This window comes from Scardinius erythrophthalmus, assembly GCF_964197995.2.
Source record: "Scardinius erythrophthalmus genome assembly, chromosome: 16".
NCBI lineage: Eukaryota > Metazoa > Chordata > Actinopteri > Cypriniformes > Leuciscidae > Scardinius > Scardinius erythrophthalmus.
The window spans coordinates 33,634,043-33,651,576 of record NC_138236.1 but is presented as its reverse complement, the minus strand read 5'-3'; the positions used below and the strand labels follow the sequence as shown (position 1 = coordinate 33,651,576).

Here is a 17,534-nt window from a genome sequence, read left to right as displayed (position 1 = left end):
TATATAGTTCACTGTCACTAAAGTGTCTTTTTTAAAAAAAATCTTTGATAAGGTAAACAAAAAGGTAATGAATATAGCATGTAAAAATAATTCTAAAATTACGTTCTAAACCGCCTGAATAATAATGTATAAAAAAACATTACTGCTGTTGCATCTTTTTATTTATAACAGCAGCATATAAACAACAGGCAAAACATAAATAGAGAACATACATAAAGCCAGGGGAGTCTATCAACTTCCCATAAATATAAGCATAAATATAAGCATTCGTTTTAAACTACAGTTCTAAAAGGTTTATGCGTTGTTTGATAGGCTACAGAGTGAATATAATGGAACACGCTGGAATATTCGCAGGAATACGCAAACATTGTGTTGAAAAATAAACAAAACAGCGAATAGATAATCGTAATTACCGAGTTCATCTGGCATGTTATCAGAATCATTAATAATGTTTTTTGTCGGTCTCTAGATTATGATATACCTGCTGACAGAGCGCTGTTTTATCATTTATGTAACATATCTCATTTGTGCATTAATGGCTGATAAAGTTTATTAATTAAGGGAGATAAGTTATTTTACCTTTTGAGCACCATTGTTGACTCATCTCAGTGAACGCAGTGCTTTAATGGCGGTCTTGCGCGCAATTCTCAAAATGGCCACAAGATAACACCATTTATCAGTGAATCTGATTTAAAAAAAAAAAAACCCGATAGGCTACCCGATTATGGGAAAATGCTTAAATATCAGGAAAACGATATATCGGTTGATTTCTAAAAACAACTGCAACGTTTAGAAGGGTTAGTCACATTTAAACATGGCACAGGCATCATCTTTGTGTGCTGATACTCTATATATGATGCACATTTGAGAGCATGTGCGGACCGTGCAATTTGTGGCCGGGCAATTAGATGAAGCTGGTTAGTGCATGCTAATTTTGGTGTAGGCGTTAAGTCCCTGATCAGTCGGGGCGGCTCTGAGTCGCATGCTGCAGCTTAATCCCTGGATAGTGAAGATCTCCGTCCATATCTGCTCTCCCACTCAGCAGTGATCTCAATCATCATCATCATCATCAGCTCTTCCTCCACACACCTCCAGAGCTCACGCTCCTGTTCCCTGCAGTGCTGCTGTAGACTGAAGTTTCTTCTGACAAGGAGTTTCAGCAGCACTGTAGGGAAGTGAAAGAGAAAGCTTAGTGTGACTCTGACGTCTCAACAGAACTGAACGGAGAGAAGCAAAGAAAAGCTACGATTAATAAAACAAATGTCGTGAATTTATTTACACTACTGTGCAAAAGTTTGGAATAATTAACTACGATTTGAATGTTTTTGAAAAATCTCTTATGCTCAAGTCTGCATGTAATTGATAGAAAATGCAGTAAAAAAGCAGAGAAATATTATAATTTAAAATAACTGTTTTCTATATGAATATATTTTAAAATGTAATTTATTCCTGTAATGCAATGCTTAATTTTCAGCATTATTACTCCAGTCTTCAGTGTCACATGATTATTCAGAAATCATTCTAATATGATGATTTGATGCTCAAGAATAATTTCTGATTATTATCAGTTGAAAATAGTTGTGCTGCTTCATATTTTTGTGGAAAATGTGATACATTTTTCAGAATTTGTATTATACTTTCTCATTTACTGTCAACATTCAGCAAATACGTATTTATACAAGTTAAACAAATCTTTGAATATCTAAAACATTGCATTTCACAAACCGTGCAGAATCCAGCTGCCAGATATTGTGAAGTGTGCATTTGTAGCCTGCATGAACGTGTTCCTTTGTTTGTCAGTCCGTGTGAACTGAATGCGGACAGGAGAGTTCAGTTTCACTAGAGACTACACTAGAGAAGTAAAATTAGTGTTGCCTTGTCTTTATTTGAAAAAAAATATATATATATATGATTCCAGGTGCGCACAATTTACCAGATTACTGAGTGCCCTGTTGGTTACAGTGTTTTCTTCCTTTTTGTTCATATTTTTTCCAACAATTTTTTTTTTTTTTTAAATACTGTAATACGATTACAGAATCAAGAAGTTGCCATCTAAAGTAAGTCTGATTAATTTAGAGATTTCTTTATTTTTTAATTAATTTTCAAATTATTTATTTCTAATTACTTAAATATGATTTAAAATCTAAAAAAGCATATGTATATTTATATATCAGCTTTAAAGCGGCCATCGGCCACCCTGCTCTTTAAGATATCGGCATCTGCATCGGCCATCAAAAAAACAATATTGGTTGACCACTAATGTAATAAAATCTAAAGTTTGTAAACCATAAAGATGACAGTTAAACATATGCAATTCCACACAGCTTGATGTGAAAACAATTCATTTTAGTCTTACATGAATGTATTTCATTAATTAGAACATCAAGATATTCATAACAGCCCTAAAAAACATTTTTTTTTATGCAAAATTTCACTTAAATGAAACTTTTGGGGTGGAAAATGACACCAAGCTTTCATCCTGTAATGGGAAACACAATCTTTCTTTCTCTCTGCTTATTATGCTCAATCTTGACCATTTTGGTGAGATTCACCCGGTAGCGTTTCATTTAACACTGTCCTCAATGTGTCATTGAATCAGATCCTGCAATCAAGCAGCTCATTTAAGTCTCGAGAGTAAAAATAGCTCCTCACCTTTAAAAAACCTTTGCGCAGCCATCGCACCAGGGCAGATGAGTTTTTACAGCATTGCGTGACCTTCTGAACCTGTGCATGTGACCCATGTGATCATATCTCTCCCTCCTCCAGCTCTGATCAAATTCATCCGGCCTGTGTTTGTGTCGCGATCAGATCAGGACTCCAGACGGAAGACGGTGGAAGAGATCAAGAGAAGAGCTCATTCAGGAGGAGAGTGGCCTCAGGTATGACCACCAGGGTTTGAAATTAACTTTTGTACACATCGGCCAATTTGGCTATGTCACAGCTTATATATATATTCTGTCATCCAGCCATCTCCTCCCTTCCTCTTTCATCCTCGTCACTGAAAATGTATTTTAGGTGGACATATCAATACAAACAACATTTTAAAAAAGTTGGAAAATAACAATGTCTTTTCTGTTAACCAAATGCTTTTTAATATTCGCTTTTGCTTCAATGCAAATGAACAAGTGTGCCGTTATTTGTTGTGTAGTGACGGGCATGTTCAAGCCAGATATGAGCAGATTCTGTGCAATACGCTGCTTTTAATACATCATGATGACTCACGAGTTGAGTATTTCCGCTAAATCTGCGCGGATTTGGCTTACACAAAATTCCCCAGCAAAGTGAGTAAACATAACAAGTAACATGCCAAATTGACTCGTGATTTGACAGCGTTATCCGCCACAGATGATTTTTACCCGCATTTGGCGAGTGTTCATTTCAAACCCTGATGACCACCTACTCTCAATCAGCCTGGTTTAGTACAATATTTCCCAAAGAGAGTCGGTGAGATGATATACTGTATATCGTCTACGATTATATTGTGATTGATGTTTTGATGATGTGCGATTTGACATTAGCAAGTATGTCCCTCATTTTACAAAAACACATCTAGTGAGTGCACGCATAGTGTTTTTAGTGCCATAGTAGGTTAGACTAGTGAGCTTGCGCATTTAGAGTGCACGCTAAATGTTTTAGATAGACACAAACCAACTAACAGCACGAAACCTCAGATTGTTAATACTTACTGATGCTTTTGGTGTTGATTTCCCTCCAAAATGATGTCACTTCCTGCAGGATGATGTCATTAAGTAAAAGTCTTTTGTTAAATGCATTTTACAAAAGACTAACATAATGGAAAGTGATATCGAGGACACGGGGAGAAAAAAGAGAAAAAAAAATCGATTTTCAAAAAAACAATTTAACACAAACATCCACTTAAATCATAGCAGTGCCAGTGAAATGATTTCAGATTTACTCCATGTTCCTTTCTCTGTGCTGCTTTGATGATGTTTTATAATTGTAAACATTGTGGGTTTAATATTTTAAAGTCATATGATTGGGACATTGTGAGTCTGCATGTCTTTTTAAATAATTTCCCTAAAATGCAATGAGTATGGAGAGTTGCCATGTCACACACACTGTGATTTAGTGAAATAATGAATAATTGTGGACAGATCAGAAAATCTGCGTGTCTTCCAGATAATGATATTTCCAGAGGGGACGTGCACCAATAGATCCTGTCTGATCACATTCAAACCAGGTGTGTATGTGCTCTTGCTCCCTAATTATCTTTTAAATTCACTCCTGTTTATTCATATTATCCATAATACTGTAAATATGTTGTTATTCTGTAAATGTCTATTCTTACTTTAACCTAACTGTGTCTTTATACTTCATATTTGTATTCTTTAATTGTATTGTTCTGTGTCTTGTATTTTTGTGTGCACTGGAAGATTCATTAAAAAGAACAATTCTGAAACTACAAAATGACTAATCAGTTTTCTAGGGTTTCTGTTCAGTGTCTGTTCTGTGCTAATTTTATGCAAATGCAACCTTTTAGAGCATAACGATTGTGCAGTACATGATGTGCTGATGTTGTTTGTATGTGTGATTCAGGAGCGTTCATTCCAGCGGTTCCTGTACAGCCTGTAGTGATCCGCTACCCAAACCAGCTGGTGAGACATTTGACTTTTTTATAGTCAATATATATATTTTTTTGTCAATATCTGATATGATCATTTTTGAGTGGAAGCAAAAACATGCTGTTTTCGTCCATGTATCTGAAATGCAAATGAGCCGCTGCTTCCCGCCTCCCTATCCAGAATAGCGCTGTGCCTTTAACTAACGAAACATCTGTTTGGTTTTGATTGTCATCTCTATCGCGGTCACGCTCATGTGACATTGCAGTTCTTCGTCATCATGAATATTTATTATTTGCATGTGTTTTAAAGCCATATCTGTTTAAAATTCTGAGTGCACGCACACAGAAAGCTGGCTGTCAGGCGGCAGACTGTCAGTTCTCTTTTGCGTCTTTTTGCGCTTAAAGGGTTAGTTCACCCAAAAATGAAAATTATGTCATAATGACTCACCCTCATGTCGTTCCAAGCCCGTAAGACCTCCGTTCATCTTCGGAATACAGTTTAAGATATTTTAGATTTAGTCCGAGAGCTTTCTGTTCCTCCATTGAAAGCCAATGGACGGCATACTGTCCATGTCCAGAAAGGCAGTACAGACATCATCAAAGTAGTCCATGTGACATCAGTGGCTCAATCTTAAGTTTATCAAGCGACGAGAATACTTTTTGTGTGCAAAAAGTGAACAAAAATAACGACTTTATTCCACTATTCATTTCCTTCTCTCTGGGCCTCTAGTGAGTTCACGTAGTGTTTTTGCGTAGCGCGTCTGTGTTGTACGTCACACGCATCACACATGACCAGCGTCAGCCAATAGTGAGCCTACGTGTGACGTACAACACAGACGCGCTGCGCAAAAACACTACGTGAAATAGCTCAAATCTCACAATTCTGTTTTTGCCCAGATTTTTTGGACAACTGACACGACTGCAGTAACATGCAGAATTCTGAAGAAAAAATAGCAGAATCGTGAGATATAAACTCGAAATTGCAAGAAGTAAAATTTAATTAAACATTTGGACTATTCAGAATTGGGAGAAAAAGAATTGTGAGGGAAAAAAAGTCGCAATTACCTTTTATTTTATTCCACAGTGGAAACGAGCTTTCATAAGGTTAGGTTTCCACTACAGAGCTGTATTTTGATGGATTAATGTTTTTCTTCCCGATGACAGGACACCATTACCTGGACGTGGCAGGGGCCTGGAGCGTAAGTGCCATATATCATACCAGAGGTTTTTATTGAACTGCCTGCCTGCGTTATTAGCCTTCGTAGTTGTAGTCAGTGTTGGGTAAGTTACTTTAAAAAAGTAATTAGTTATAGTTACTAGTTACTTCTCACAAAAAGTAACTGCGTTAGTAACTGAATTACATCATTACAAGAGTAACTAATTCCCAGGGAAAGTAACTATTGCGTTACCTAAAAAAAAACAAAAAGTTTAAACATAAGAAATTTCTTATACCCCCAATATGAAATGTTAAATGAATTAAATGGACACTAAATAGAACATCTTATTATTATAAAACATTGTACACTAATCTACACTATTTTAATGTTGCTGTGGGACAATGGGAGAGACACCTATTAACTTAAATATTAAAATATTATCACTACTATGGTGGAACAACAAAACAATAGATGGTTTAGAACTATGTATTGCACAGACCACAACTGGCCAACAAAAAAGTCTAAAAATAAATCATGCTTCTTAAGAAATGTACCAAAAATAAATAAATAGTAATAAAAAATATACATACACTAGTGCATATAATTAAAATTATAAAACTCACACACCTTTACAACTGGTAGACATTATGTATAGCCTACTTTAAGTATTTTCTTCCTCACAATAGTTTAACAAAAAGTGCTCTCAGTATAATACTGAACAATGTACCAACATAAAAAATAATAATAAAATATGATCTTTTGGGGGTTTATTTTTATAACCTACAGAGAACGTCATCATCAGAGGTTATTTTAGCCAAATTCTAGTCATGTTTGCCGCACGTGTTTTTGAACGTTCGAATGTGTTTGAATGTTTGAACGTTCCCTGCAGGTTATTTTGGAGTTTATGTTATATAAACTAATTAAAACATTGAATATGATACCATCATACCAATATGCTACAGAGATTGTTCTAATGCTGAAATGTGTAATTTATTTATAAATAAAGTATTTATGTTCGGACACATTCGGTCTCTCTTGCGCACTATCGAGCGCGTTCTCGGACACACTCGGTCTCTCTTGCGCACTGTCGAGCGCGCTCGCGGCGTTTGCCGCGCTTATGTCCAGTCCGGCGCCTCATAAACACACACACCAGAGAAAAAACTTTGCAGCTCATATGGCTGAGAGAGAGCCTACTCGGATGAAAACCGCTTCAGTGAGCTCAATTATAGTAACGCCGCATTTTTATTGACAGTAACTGTAACGGCGTTATAGCGGAGGAAATAGTAATTAGTTTGATTACTCGTTACTGAAAAAAATAACGCCGTTATTAACGCCGTTTATTTATAACGCCGTTATTCCCATGACTGGTTGTAGTACTGTATGAAAATGAGTGGTCAAGCTGGATCTTACTACCAAAGGACCAACACCAGACTAAAATGCAGAACTCTAGAAAAAAAACATTGTTATAAAGAAGAGAAATTAATAAAATGTTAAACATCAAGAAGAAGCGTCATTAAGTGTAACCTTGTTCTTTTGCAGATTTAAGATCCTGTGGTTGACTCTGTGTCAGTTTCACAATGAGTTTCAGATTGAGGTGAGTCTCTCTCTCTCTCTCTCTCTCTCTCTCTCTCTCTCTCTCTCTCTCTCTCTCTCTCTCTCTCTCTCTCTCTCTCTCTCTCTCTCTCTCTCTCTCTCTCTTTTTGAGAGTCCTGCAAATTCTCCAGACTCATTCTTTTCATGAAGAAAAAGCATGATAATAAAGCGTGGCTTTATTTATGAGTGGTGTAGAGGGATGAGGTGATGCATGTAAATTCTTCCACTGTTATTATCGGAGTGAAGCGACCTCGTTTTCCCGCTTGAATCGTGCTAGAAGTGAAGCTTGCCGTGAACGTGTTTGGCCTGCGTCTCTGAGCCTGGACTTGCACAGACGTGTCTCCAGGAAACTGCTGACTGTTTTTTTATTTCTTTCTCTCAGTATCTGCCCATATACTCGCCCTCAGAGGAGGAGAAGGATAATCCAGCGCTCTTTGCTCACAATGTGCGCCGCTTGATGGCAAAGTAAGATCTGAGCTCTCCTTGTTGTCGATCTGTGTCTGGATTGTTTGTCAACTTGTCGGGGGAGTTTTTTATCGCCAGATATTTTTTTGTGTATAAATATAAATGCTTGGAAATTAAAGTTAGATAACCTGTTGTAGCCTGTTAAATTATGTGACCTGTCCACAAGTCTCTGCAAATAGTTTTTTTTTTTTTGTTTTTTTGTTTTTTTTGTAAACAGGCCTTTATGGAAGAATCTCGCCATTTCATATATAGTATAAAGACTATAGACCCTTTTTAGGACCATTGTTACTTATCTTAAGATCTCTGTAAATCAATTAAAGTATTTAATCATGATTAATCTCATAGTATGTTTAGTAGTTTACTCATTACTGCATTCAATTTAATTTAATTTAATTATTTAGAAAGCTAAATAAAATTAATTCATGCATTAATGGTGTTAAAAGAAATGTCCTCAATGGTATTTAAATAATCATATACATTACATATTTTATATATATATATATATATATATATATATATATATATATATATATATATATATGATATATTACATAATTTAATTATGGACATGCCCCTAATTGTCATGATGTACTGCAGGGAAAAACAAAGATTTATTATTAAAAGCTTAAGTATTTATGTATGATGGTGGTAATACCTTAAAGGAACCGTATGTAAGAAATGTATTTCAATTAATCATAAAATGGCCCTGATATGTCTCTAGACATTAAGAAATCATGTTCATTTCAAATACTTATATCACTGACAACAGTAGTCCGGCCAGGATATTGTCATTTAAAAGTGAAGTTGCAGCCCTCAACTGATGTTGATGTTGATGTTGTCATGTTGTGTTTTGGCCTGATGCGCCGTCCTCGACCTATCTACCAATCACAAAGTCAGTAGTGTTTCGGCATCCGGGTTGCCAGCTCTGCTCTAGTTAAAAAATACAGCTGGTCGCTTTCACTTCTAGCGTCAGCTAAATGAATAGCTGTATCTTTGATATCTGTTACACATAGTGACTTAGGCTTGTGCTTGTACTTGCGTTAATGACAGATACCTACCGTTACAAGTTAGACTAACAGCTACTGTTCTAACAATGTACTGTCACATACGAGCGTACATCTTTACGATTATATTTGGCTAATCGCCATTAGTAAATTTTTGCGATACATAATTACTTCGCAAAACATCTCTCATGAAGCATAAACATAATTAACAGGAAAAAAAACTTACTGTGTAGGACTCGTCACTTGCCATTGGAAGCTCCTTGTAGCAGCCTACGTTCCTGCTGGATCCTGCAGCCTAGCTGGCAACCTCGAGTCAGGGGGGAGGGGGAGGGGATACACCGCTCTTCAGTAATTTGAAAGTGATTGCAGTACCAGTTTTGGCCACAATCTTACATACGGTTCCTTTAATTTATACTGCTTAAATAAAAATCTTTGTTCTGCAGTTACAGTAATGAGATTCAATATTGTGAATACTGCAGATTACATAACTCAAGTCTATGAGATGAGAGGGTACAATGTGTTTAACTGTAACGTAAACAAAGTAACAATAAAAGAATAGTCCTAGAACAAAAAAACAAACAAAAACAAAATTATATAGAAGATGTTTTACATGGACAAGAAATGTGACAAAAGAAATGAGATTAACCCTTCTTTTGTGGTTTCTATTGGATCTGTAAAACAGATCTGAAGAGCATAATTTGTTCCTGAATGAAATGATAGCGGGTGTCTAACACTGATGTGTGTGTGTGTGAAGGGCCCTGCAGGTCCCTGTGACAGACTACTCGTTTGAAGACTGTCAGTTAGCCATGGCTGAGGGTCAGATCAAGCTGCCCGTGGACACGTGTCTGCTGGAGTTTGCTAAACTGGTCCGGAGTCTGGGGTGAGTCTCATTAAAGCACTGAACACAAACAAACTATTTATTAAAAGTTTATGAAATATACTTTTATGAAATATACCTATGAAATCTGTTTAAATTTATCTCAAATTTTGTTTTGTTTTTTCTAAGTAAATTCTGTTTTAATGGTTAAATGAAATTTTTGTAATCAAAAAGCATGTCTAATTAATTCAAATCATAAAACTGTTTATTAAAAGGCCCTAATGAAATCCATTTTATTTATTTTAATTAATTAAATTTAATATTTTTATAATTTTTCTGGATTTTGTTTCAATGGTTTAATTAAATTGTAATCATCAAAAACAATCTAATCAATTCAATTTATAAAACCTAATTGAATCATTTATTTATTTTATTTATTTATTTATTTATTTTACAGTAAAAGGCCCCTATGAAAAGGTTTAATTTTTTTGCATTTATGATTTAATACAAATTTATTATCAAAACACTGGTTATGAAATGAAACCATTAACAATTTAATTTATATTTTTCAATGTAATCAAATGAAAATGTAACAATTCCTCGTATTTTTGGCAAAGTGCTGCACAGAAATTTACTGTTAAATTGAAAACATGGTGAAATTTTTTTTGTGATATTCCTTAAAAATAAAGTTTTAAAAAACATCATTATTAATATTAATTTTACTGTACGGTAGAAATATATTTCTGTCACAATTTCTTTTTATTTTGTTGGGTTGTCATGAAGAGCTTTGAGTTTGTGTATCTGATGATAGTCTTCTCAAATGAAATGGTAAAATGCTGGAGAAGCGACTCAGAGTAGCTCTGGAGAAGAAGTTTATGTCCTCGTATAGTGAGACGTGCTGAACATGCAGACTTAGACTGATTAATTGTACAACCCCTACTTTTGATTTATTAGTCCAAATTCTGTCACATTCCACGTCATACTGTAAATTCCATTTTTGCGACTGGATTCTGCGACTCCGTTTACGATTACTGTGTGTGAATCCTGTGATGATGACCGGTGCGGATAAGGCGACCGGTTTCTCCATCTGTGTGCTGATAGTGTGTAAATGTTTAATCTCAGGTTGAAGCGTGTGAACTCAGAGAAACTCCTGCAGGATTATGGGAACAGGGCTCATAAACTCCAGGGCGAGAGACTGAGTCTTGAAGATTTCGCCGAGTTCCTTGACCTGCCCGTGTCAGACGTACTCAGAGACATGTTTGCTCTCTTTGATGAGGTAAATTGTTATTTGGCTTTTAAACATACCCTGTATGTCACTTTCTAAATCGAATCAGCTTCTCTTCACAAAATTACTTGAAAGCACAACAACTAAACTAAACTAATAGAAAACCGAAAACTAAAATGTGGAGTGTATTTGTTATATTAAACAGAACTTAAAGAATTAATGCCTTGTATGTTTGAGACATTAATGTTTCTGTAAAAAAAAAGACTAAATACTACTAATAATAATACTAATACTGTTACTAAGAAAACAAACTCTGTCTTTGAATTTGACAAATTCAGGGATTGCTGCTTGCGCATTGGTGCTTGGTCTCAAAGGCTTAGTTTAATGTGAAAAGCTAATTAACAATTCCAGTTGAATTCTGTTAGGAAAAAAATAAGACACAGTCACTTTTTCACTCTTTTTGCGTGTGTATGCAAGAAAGAAACCAAGCTTTCAGCCAAGAGACGGTAAGAAACGAGCTGAGAATGTGGCGAGTCCATTGATATCAATTGGAATAGTGCACTGTTAAGACGAAAATCCAACTTTCTGCGGTCCAATTTGCTGTATTGTCATTTTATTTGAATATTGAATGGCTCTTTATAGTGTAAAACAGTTGTAATACACAACACTCAGTGGAAATAGATCTGTCCTTAACGTATTTAACGTAACGCAATCACTGACAAGTGAAATGTGTCAAACAACAGGCATTTAGTTGCCTAGTGTGACATTTATTTGCATTTGCTTTGCTGTTCCCTCCATATTTTCAAACATTAGATGTTTCTCATATACAATTCAATAAAATAGGTCTGTCTTTTCTCTCTCCCCGAGTAGCATGAAGACAACTCAGTGGATGTCAGAGAGTTTGTGATCGCGTTCTCTGTGGTGTGTCGGCCTGCAAAAACACTAGACACCATCAGGTTGGCCTTCAAGGTGTGTGATTTCTCTTAGAAACTAATAGGTTATGCCAAGTTTTATGGAGCAATTGATCACTGCAGTGATGATGCTCAGCTCTGAGATGAGATGTATGCATTGCTTTCAGATGTTCGAGGCAGAAGAGGACGGTGCGATCACAGAGAACGAGCTGATGGTTGTGTTGAGGACGGCGCTGGGCGTTGGAAAACTCAAAGTCAGCCGACTGTTCAGAGCCATCGATCACGAGGACACTGGAAAAATCACTTTCGGTAAGAGAACCACTCATTCCTCCTGTATGAAAGTCTCAGTTTGCGTTCTTTATTCTTGTATCTCGTCTTGTTGTGAATGATTCATTAGTGACGTTATTGTTATGACTTGACACTTCTAGTTACAGCGTCAGTTTAGATCTGCATGATTAATTCACCCTTCACCAGGAGACTCATTGGCAGGCGATCTGACAACGTCACTGTCCTCTTTACCGTGTGAGAACATGATGTGTGGCGTGAGAGCAACATGGCATGTAGCAACAGTAACTAAGGGGGGCGGCGGGTCTTTGCGAAGAGTCAATTGAAATAAAACCAAAAATGTAATAATTATTTTAATGAGCATTTTGTTAAATGCTCATTATTAACATTAAAATATTATTAATATTTATTTAATTTTTAGCAGTCACTTTTGTAGTTGTGCGACCCTACAGTGACTTAATGTTCATGTATTAGAGCTGAGTGTAGTAGTGTGTCAGGAGGGCTCGTGCTTCATTCTGGTGTCATTTGGTGATGAATAACATTAACATCTTTAAAGTCTGATTGTTTTTTTGGTATAATTTCCACAAGGTGTGTTTAACAGAAACATTTGAACCGTATGTTCTGTAGAAACATGTTTGTTTCCCACTCTGACTCTGGTTGTTCCTCTGACGCCACCTGGTGGCAGAGAGCTTTAGGGAGTTTGCGGAGGAGCATCCCGAGTTCGCTGAGGAGTTCCTCTACTCGGACAATGCAGGATTCGGCAGCAGCTCCCCTCCTCACGCCAACGGCTTCTGCGCTGATTTCAGCCCGAGGGACCACCACGCTCCTCAGAAGAAACTCGACTGAGCCCATCTTACACGTCCCCGAGAGGACGAGGGCGAGGGCGGAGCAGCATTGCAAAGTGTACCACCTGGTATCCGTGACATTTGATTGGTTAGTTCACGCTTGCCGGTTTTCTCTTCCCCTCAGCATCATTTCTGTCATTTGAGATCGGGAACTTTTCTTATTATGATTATTTTAAGAGCAAATTGAAGGGATTTTTCTTTCTCTCTCTCTTTTTTTTTTTTTTTTTTTTTTTTTTTTGTAAAACAACTACTTGAAAGCCAAGCACTTATTTCATTCTCATTGGGTGATCTATTTGTGCGAGTGATACTTGACCGACTGTGCATGTTTTTTAAACACGGGAGAAAAAGGACGCAAGCGAATAAAGACCCAGTCAGTAAACGGATCGAAAGTTTTCTCGGTTGGCTTGCGCTCTCTTTTTCAGTCCCTCAACCGTCCACATCTTTTGTTTTCTGTTTCATGACTGTAGATGCCTTTATGAATTCATAAGTATTTGCATGGGCTTGATGCTTGATAGCAGTATTACTCAGTGTTTGACTAAAATGATCGTTGAGCGCCAGTGACAGATATCTGAGCTCTGTCTCCTCCTGCTGGATGTTTATGAGGATCAGATTTGAGGTGCAAAACACGATCGATTAAGTGCTGGTCTGAATCAAAACGAGTCAGTTTTTATTCCTTAATATTTCGTCCCTTAGCTCAGGGGTGTGGGAAAGTGGCTATCTGTTTGTTTTTGGTGTGTGTGTTCTTTTCATTCATCTTTTTGTACAGTAAGTTGCACTGTACTTTTGTAAATTCTGGACATCCAATTACCAATTTAATCCATGAGCAAGTCTCAGTCAGCTGTTTCAGCTTGGGTTTTTGGGGGTCATTTTTACGTTTTATTATGATTTACTTCAGGTATTGAAATAAGCATAACATTTTACATTTCTATGGACCAAATACAGAAAAATAACTGTGGTGTAGTTAGAGAATCATGAATCTGAAAAATGTTATTCATAATATATAGTATATATATATAATGGAGTGTTTACCTTTTTGATAGACAACATATTCCTGTATTTTTCTATTTTTCACTCATAGGCAAGTGAAAAATTGACATCATGTCCAACAATTCGACCAAGAAAAGTGTCTCTTTCTAATGTTTATGAGTAGAGTTTCTCTCTTAATGTTTATCTGCATCTTGCATCAAGTAAAGTCTTCCTTCATTTCTTCACACAAACAATCAGAGTCCAACATTGAATCCCTAATGAATGATGTTTTGTGGTAAATGGACAGTTCGTTCCCAAAAATGGTGCCTGTGATTGTTTGAAAGCATCGACCTAATTGAATTTTTGTTTTTGTTGTTTTCTTTTTCTTTTTCAACCACGTAATGAGGCCGAAGTGAAGTGATATGCAGTCATTTTCTTAAATTTTGGTCTTGAAATTTAATTTACCACAAAGATTTCAAAAGTTTATTTTGCTAAAAGATACTGTTATTATTCATAACTTTTTATAAGATTTTTTTAACGATTGATTAGCTAATGTGAAGGATACAGATTTGACTTCTTGATGAGTATCAGTTCAGTCTTCAGTCGCGGTCCACAGCGCTTCGTGAGCATGTATCTGCATTTATTACAAGATCCTGATCCTGGATCTGTTTGATTCACACTTTAGTTTTCTAGTGAAATCTTCACTGTTAGTACTCAACTAGACTTAACACCACGGCAAAGCAATATTTTATTGATGTCACCACCTTTTTTTAAAAAAAAAAACACACTTCTGATATGTATTTTGAATATTCCGAGTGCGGGGCATTTTGTGAATTTTGCTATACATAAAGAATTTCTTCTCACTGCCATGAAAGATCTGTGATCTAAAGTGTTATTTTCAGATTGACCTGGTTTAACTAGATTAGCTCCTTTGTACATACATTTGTGATGTTTTCCTTGGTGATGGCTTTATGTATGTAATTATTGCTGTTACAGATTCTTTTTGTCCTATACACATTTCATATTATTGTTGGCCTTGAACTTCAATGTAGTTTTAAAGAGGAAAAGAGAATGTATTGACAATCCATCACAATCAACAGTCAAAAAGCGCATCATACTTCAGTGTTGGCGAGTGAAGGATCTCGACCCTGATGTACAGTCTTGTGCACATGATGGTTCGATTCTCCGGCTCCGTCCAGTTTTCATGGATTTTCCCCCATGTTTTCCAAATTTTGATGTACATTTATTTGTGCTGGCACTTTAGATTTTGTAAGCCTTCTTTTCATGAGTTCTCTGACAAATGTGACAGTATGCTGGTGTGCATGTTCAGGTGATTGGTTATGATGTTACAGTGGCTTTGTATCAATATGTACCCGTACAGACCACAGATGAAACCGGATTGAGTAAAAGGGATTGTGGGTTCGCTCTGGATCTGATGGACATTAAACTAGTTTCCCTCTGATGGGAATCCTTGTTTTTCTGTGTGTATAGAGGTGAATCTCATGAATCCTTTCAAGAACATGTTCATCTTCACCCTAAAAACCTTCAGTGAAGATCAAGCCTATTTTTATAAGAACAATTAGGGTTTTTCATGACACTCATTAGCATAATCCAGCTAAATTAATTTCTGTTAAGAAATGTAAGTGTTTTACAATTTAAATAAATAATATATCATGGTTATTGCCTTTGATTTAAAGTTATTGCTGATTTAAATTCAAATTCAATATTTTTTTTTATAACTTAAAACTAATGAGAATAACAAAGCAAAACAGTCAAATGGCTGGAGGGGGATGTGCTTTAATTGTCATGAAAATGTCACAATCCAAAATATCTTAATAGTTTCTTTAATATTCAAATGTTTTCACTTGAGATTCATCCGTAGGCATTGTAATATTAATATAATTATTTGCTGAAATGGCCAGAATATTATTGAATTAAATCATATGTAACAATCAGAAATGTTTGTTGGCTTCAGACCAGAGCAGACCCCAGTCTCCCTTCTCACCATTGCAGAAGCAGTGATTTAAGATGTTTTTTTTTTTTTATTATTGGTTTTTTTTTTTTTTTTTAGCAGTTTTCTATATGAAATGGGACCCAGCATCTCTGGCGTGTAACTTTATTTTTTAAGCGTATGGTTTATTTGAAATACCTCACAGGAAGACCTGCTCTTCTCTGTGTTTGTAAAGGGTTCTGTATTTATGTCTCTTCTGCCCGTGACGGTGTGTCCTTCACCGAGCTGAAGAAGAAAGACCGATCTCCTTCAGGTCATGTGTCTTTCTGATGGCTCTTCTGACACTCGTCCGGCTGACGTAGATGTTTTAGGTCTGTTTTCTATTTTGCCCTGACTTTTATTTTGTAATGTATCAAAAGAGTCATTTTTACAAGATACCTGGGCTTGTCTGTTTTGACTGCAATGAAATGACTTGTCATTCTGACTCTTTAATAAAAAGGGACACTTGACTACAATCTCTCTGACTGTGTTTGCTTCAATAGCGCTGTCGCCCTCTAGAGGAGAGGAAACATGAACGGTGAGTTCAGACCAGATGGTGAGATGAGGATGTTTCCACATGGAAGGCTTGGGTTCAGAATGTCATATAAAAATAAAATAATGATGAATTGATTTGAAGTTGATCTATATAGTATGTGTTATATAATTATATATTTAGAGAGAGAGAGAGAGAGATTCTGTTATTTGATAATACTTGAGTCATTACTAGTAGATTACCATGATGTTCACTTTAGAATTAATTATACATCATGCATTATTCGCATTAATTATGAGCCTGTAGTTCTTAGTAGTCCTCTGACAGGTGTGAAAAAAGTAGTAATTGAATAGCTAATCACTCCGCCCAAGTAGCAGTGCTTCGGCTTCTGGGAATATAGTTCCCAGTATGTATACGGTTAAAGAAGGCTGTGTCTCATGTGACCTTGTTATTTGTAGATGCTGTGACTATACAAATCACAACATGTGAATAGGTAAATGTTGGCGTTATTTTGTCACTTATTGGGAGCAGTATGCTAGCTGGAGCCGTTTACCTCCAGTCTTTGTGCTAAGCTAGGCTAGCGGTGGGTGTGTCAGACAGAGTTGCGGCACGCACGGAGATGAGAAGGGTACGTATAAACTTATCTAACTCTGGGGGATATGGTGAATAAGCGTAAGTCCCAAAAAGTCAGCGTGTTCCTTTAAGGCAGTTAAAAGTGTATCTAATAAAGTGACTAAGTTAATTGTCTAATTGTTCCTAAGTTGGGAGTTTATATCTCGATATCGCACAATAAAGGAACAGCGATTGAGACGGTGTTCCTGAAATATCTTACTTTGAGTTCCCTTAGGCATTAGTTTAAATAAATATCATATATAATAGCTCATGTAATATCATCATGACCTCCTGAAGGTGAAGATTAACATTTCAGCATGAAGTTTATGAAAAGTTGAATTGCTCAATGCTGCCAACCATTTAGGTTGTTGTGGTGAACAGTAAAACATCCCAGTGCTGTTAGACTGTGACATCAGCGCTTTTGAAATGCTGCTCGACCAATCAGATTCCAGAACAGAACTAACTGTTCTATTATGTTGTCTACTGTTGATTTATGTTTTGTTAGTTTTCTTCTACCCCTTTATTTGAGTGTGTTTGCTGCTTTATGCTGTACTGTCCTTTTGTCACAAGATAAGTCTGTAAAAATACA

The 17,534-nt window shown here is 36.2% G+C and overlaps 1 protein-coding gene across 2 annotated transcripts in view; it reads left to right on the top strand.

The window, feature by feature from the left end:
* The window catches only part of LOC308704806 (lysophosphatidylcholine acyltransferase 1), a 51,625-nt gene extending 35,317 nt beyond the window's left edge, over window positions 1-16,308 (top strand). The window contains exons 4-14 of one of the 2 annotated variants that reach the window (XM_081389380.1): window positions 2,809-2,879; window positions 4,141-4,201; window positions 4,558-4,616; window positions 5,747-5,781; window positions 7,279-7,333; window positions 7,715-7,797; window positions 9,556-9,681; window positions 10,741-10,894; window positions 11,714-11,812; window positions 11,922-12,063; window positions 12,725-16,308. In XM_081389380.1, coding sequence (XP_081245506.1) covers window positions 2,809-2,879; window positions 4,141-4,201; window positions 4,558-4,616; window positions 5,747-5,781; window positions 7,279-7,333; window positions 7,715-7,797; window positions 9,556-9,681; window positions 10,741-10,894; window positions 11,714-11,812; window positions 11,922-12,063; window positions 12,725-12,885 — 1,046 coding nt within the window. In that variant the 3' untranslated portion in view covers window positions 12,886-16,308. Of the gene's footprint in view, window positions 1-2,766; window positions 2,880-4,140; window positions 4,202-4,557; window positions 4,617-5,746; window positions 5,782-7,278; window positions 7,334-7,714; window positions 7,798-9,555; window positions 9,682-10,740; window positions 10,895-11,713; window positions 11,813-11,921; window positions 12,064-12,724 lie in introns of both variants that reach the window. The other variant, XM_081389379.1, reaches the window with a different exon arrangement.
* The last annotated feature ends 1,226 nt before the right edge of the window (window positions 16,309-17,534 follow it).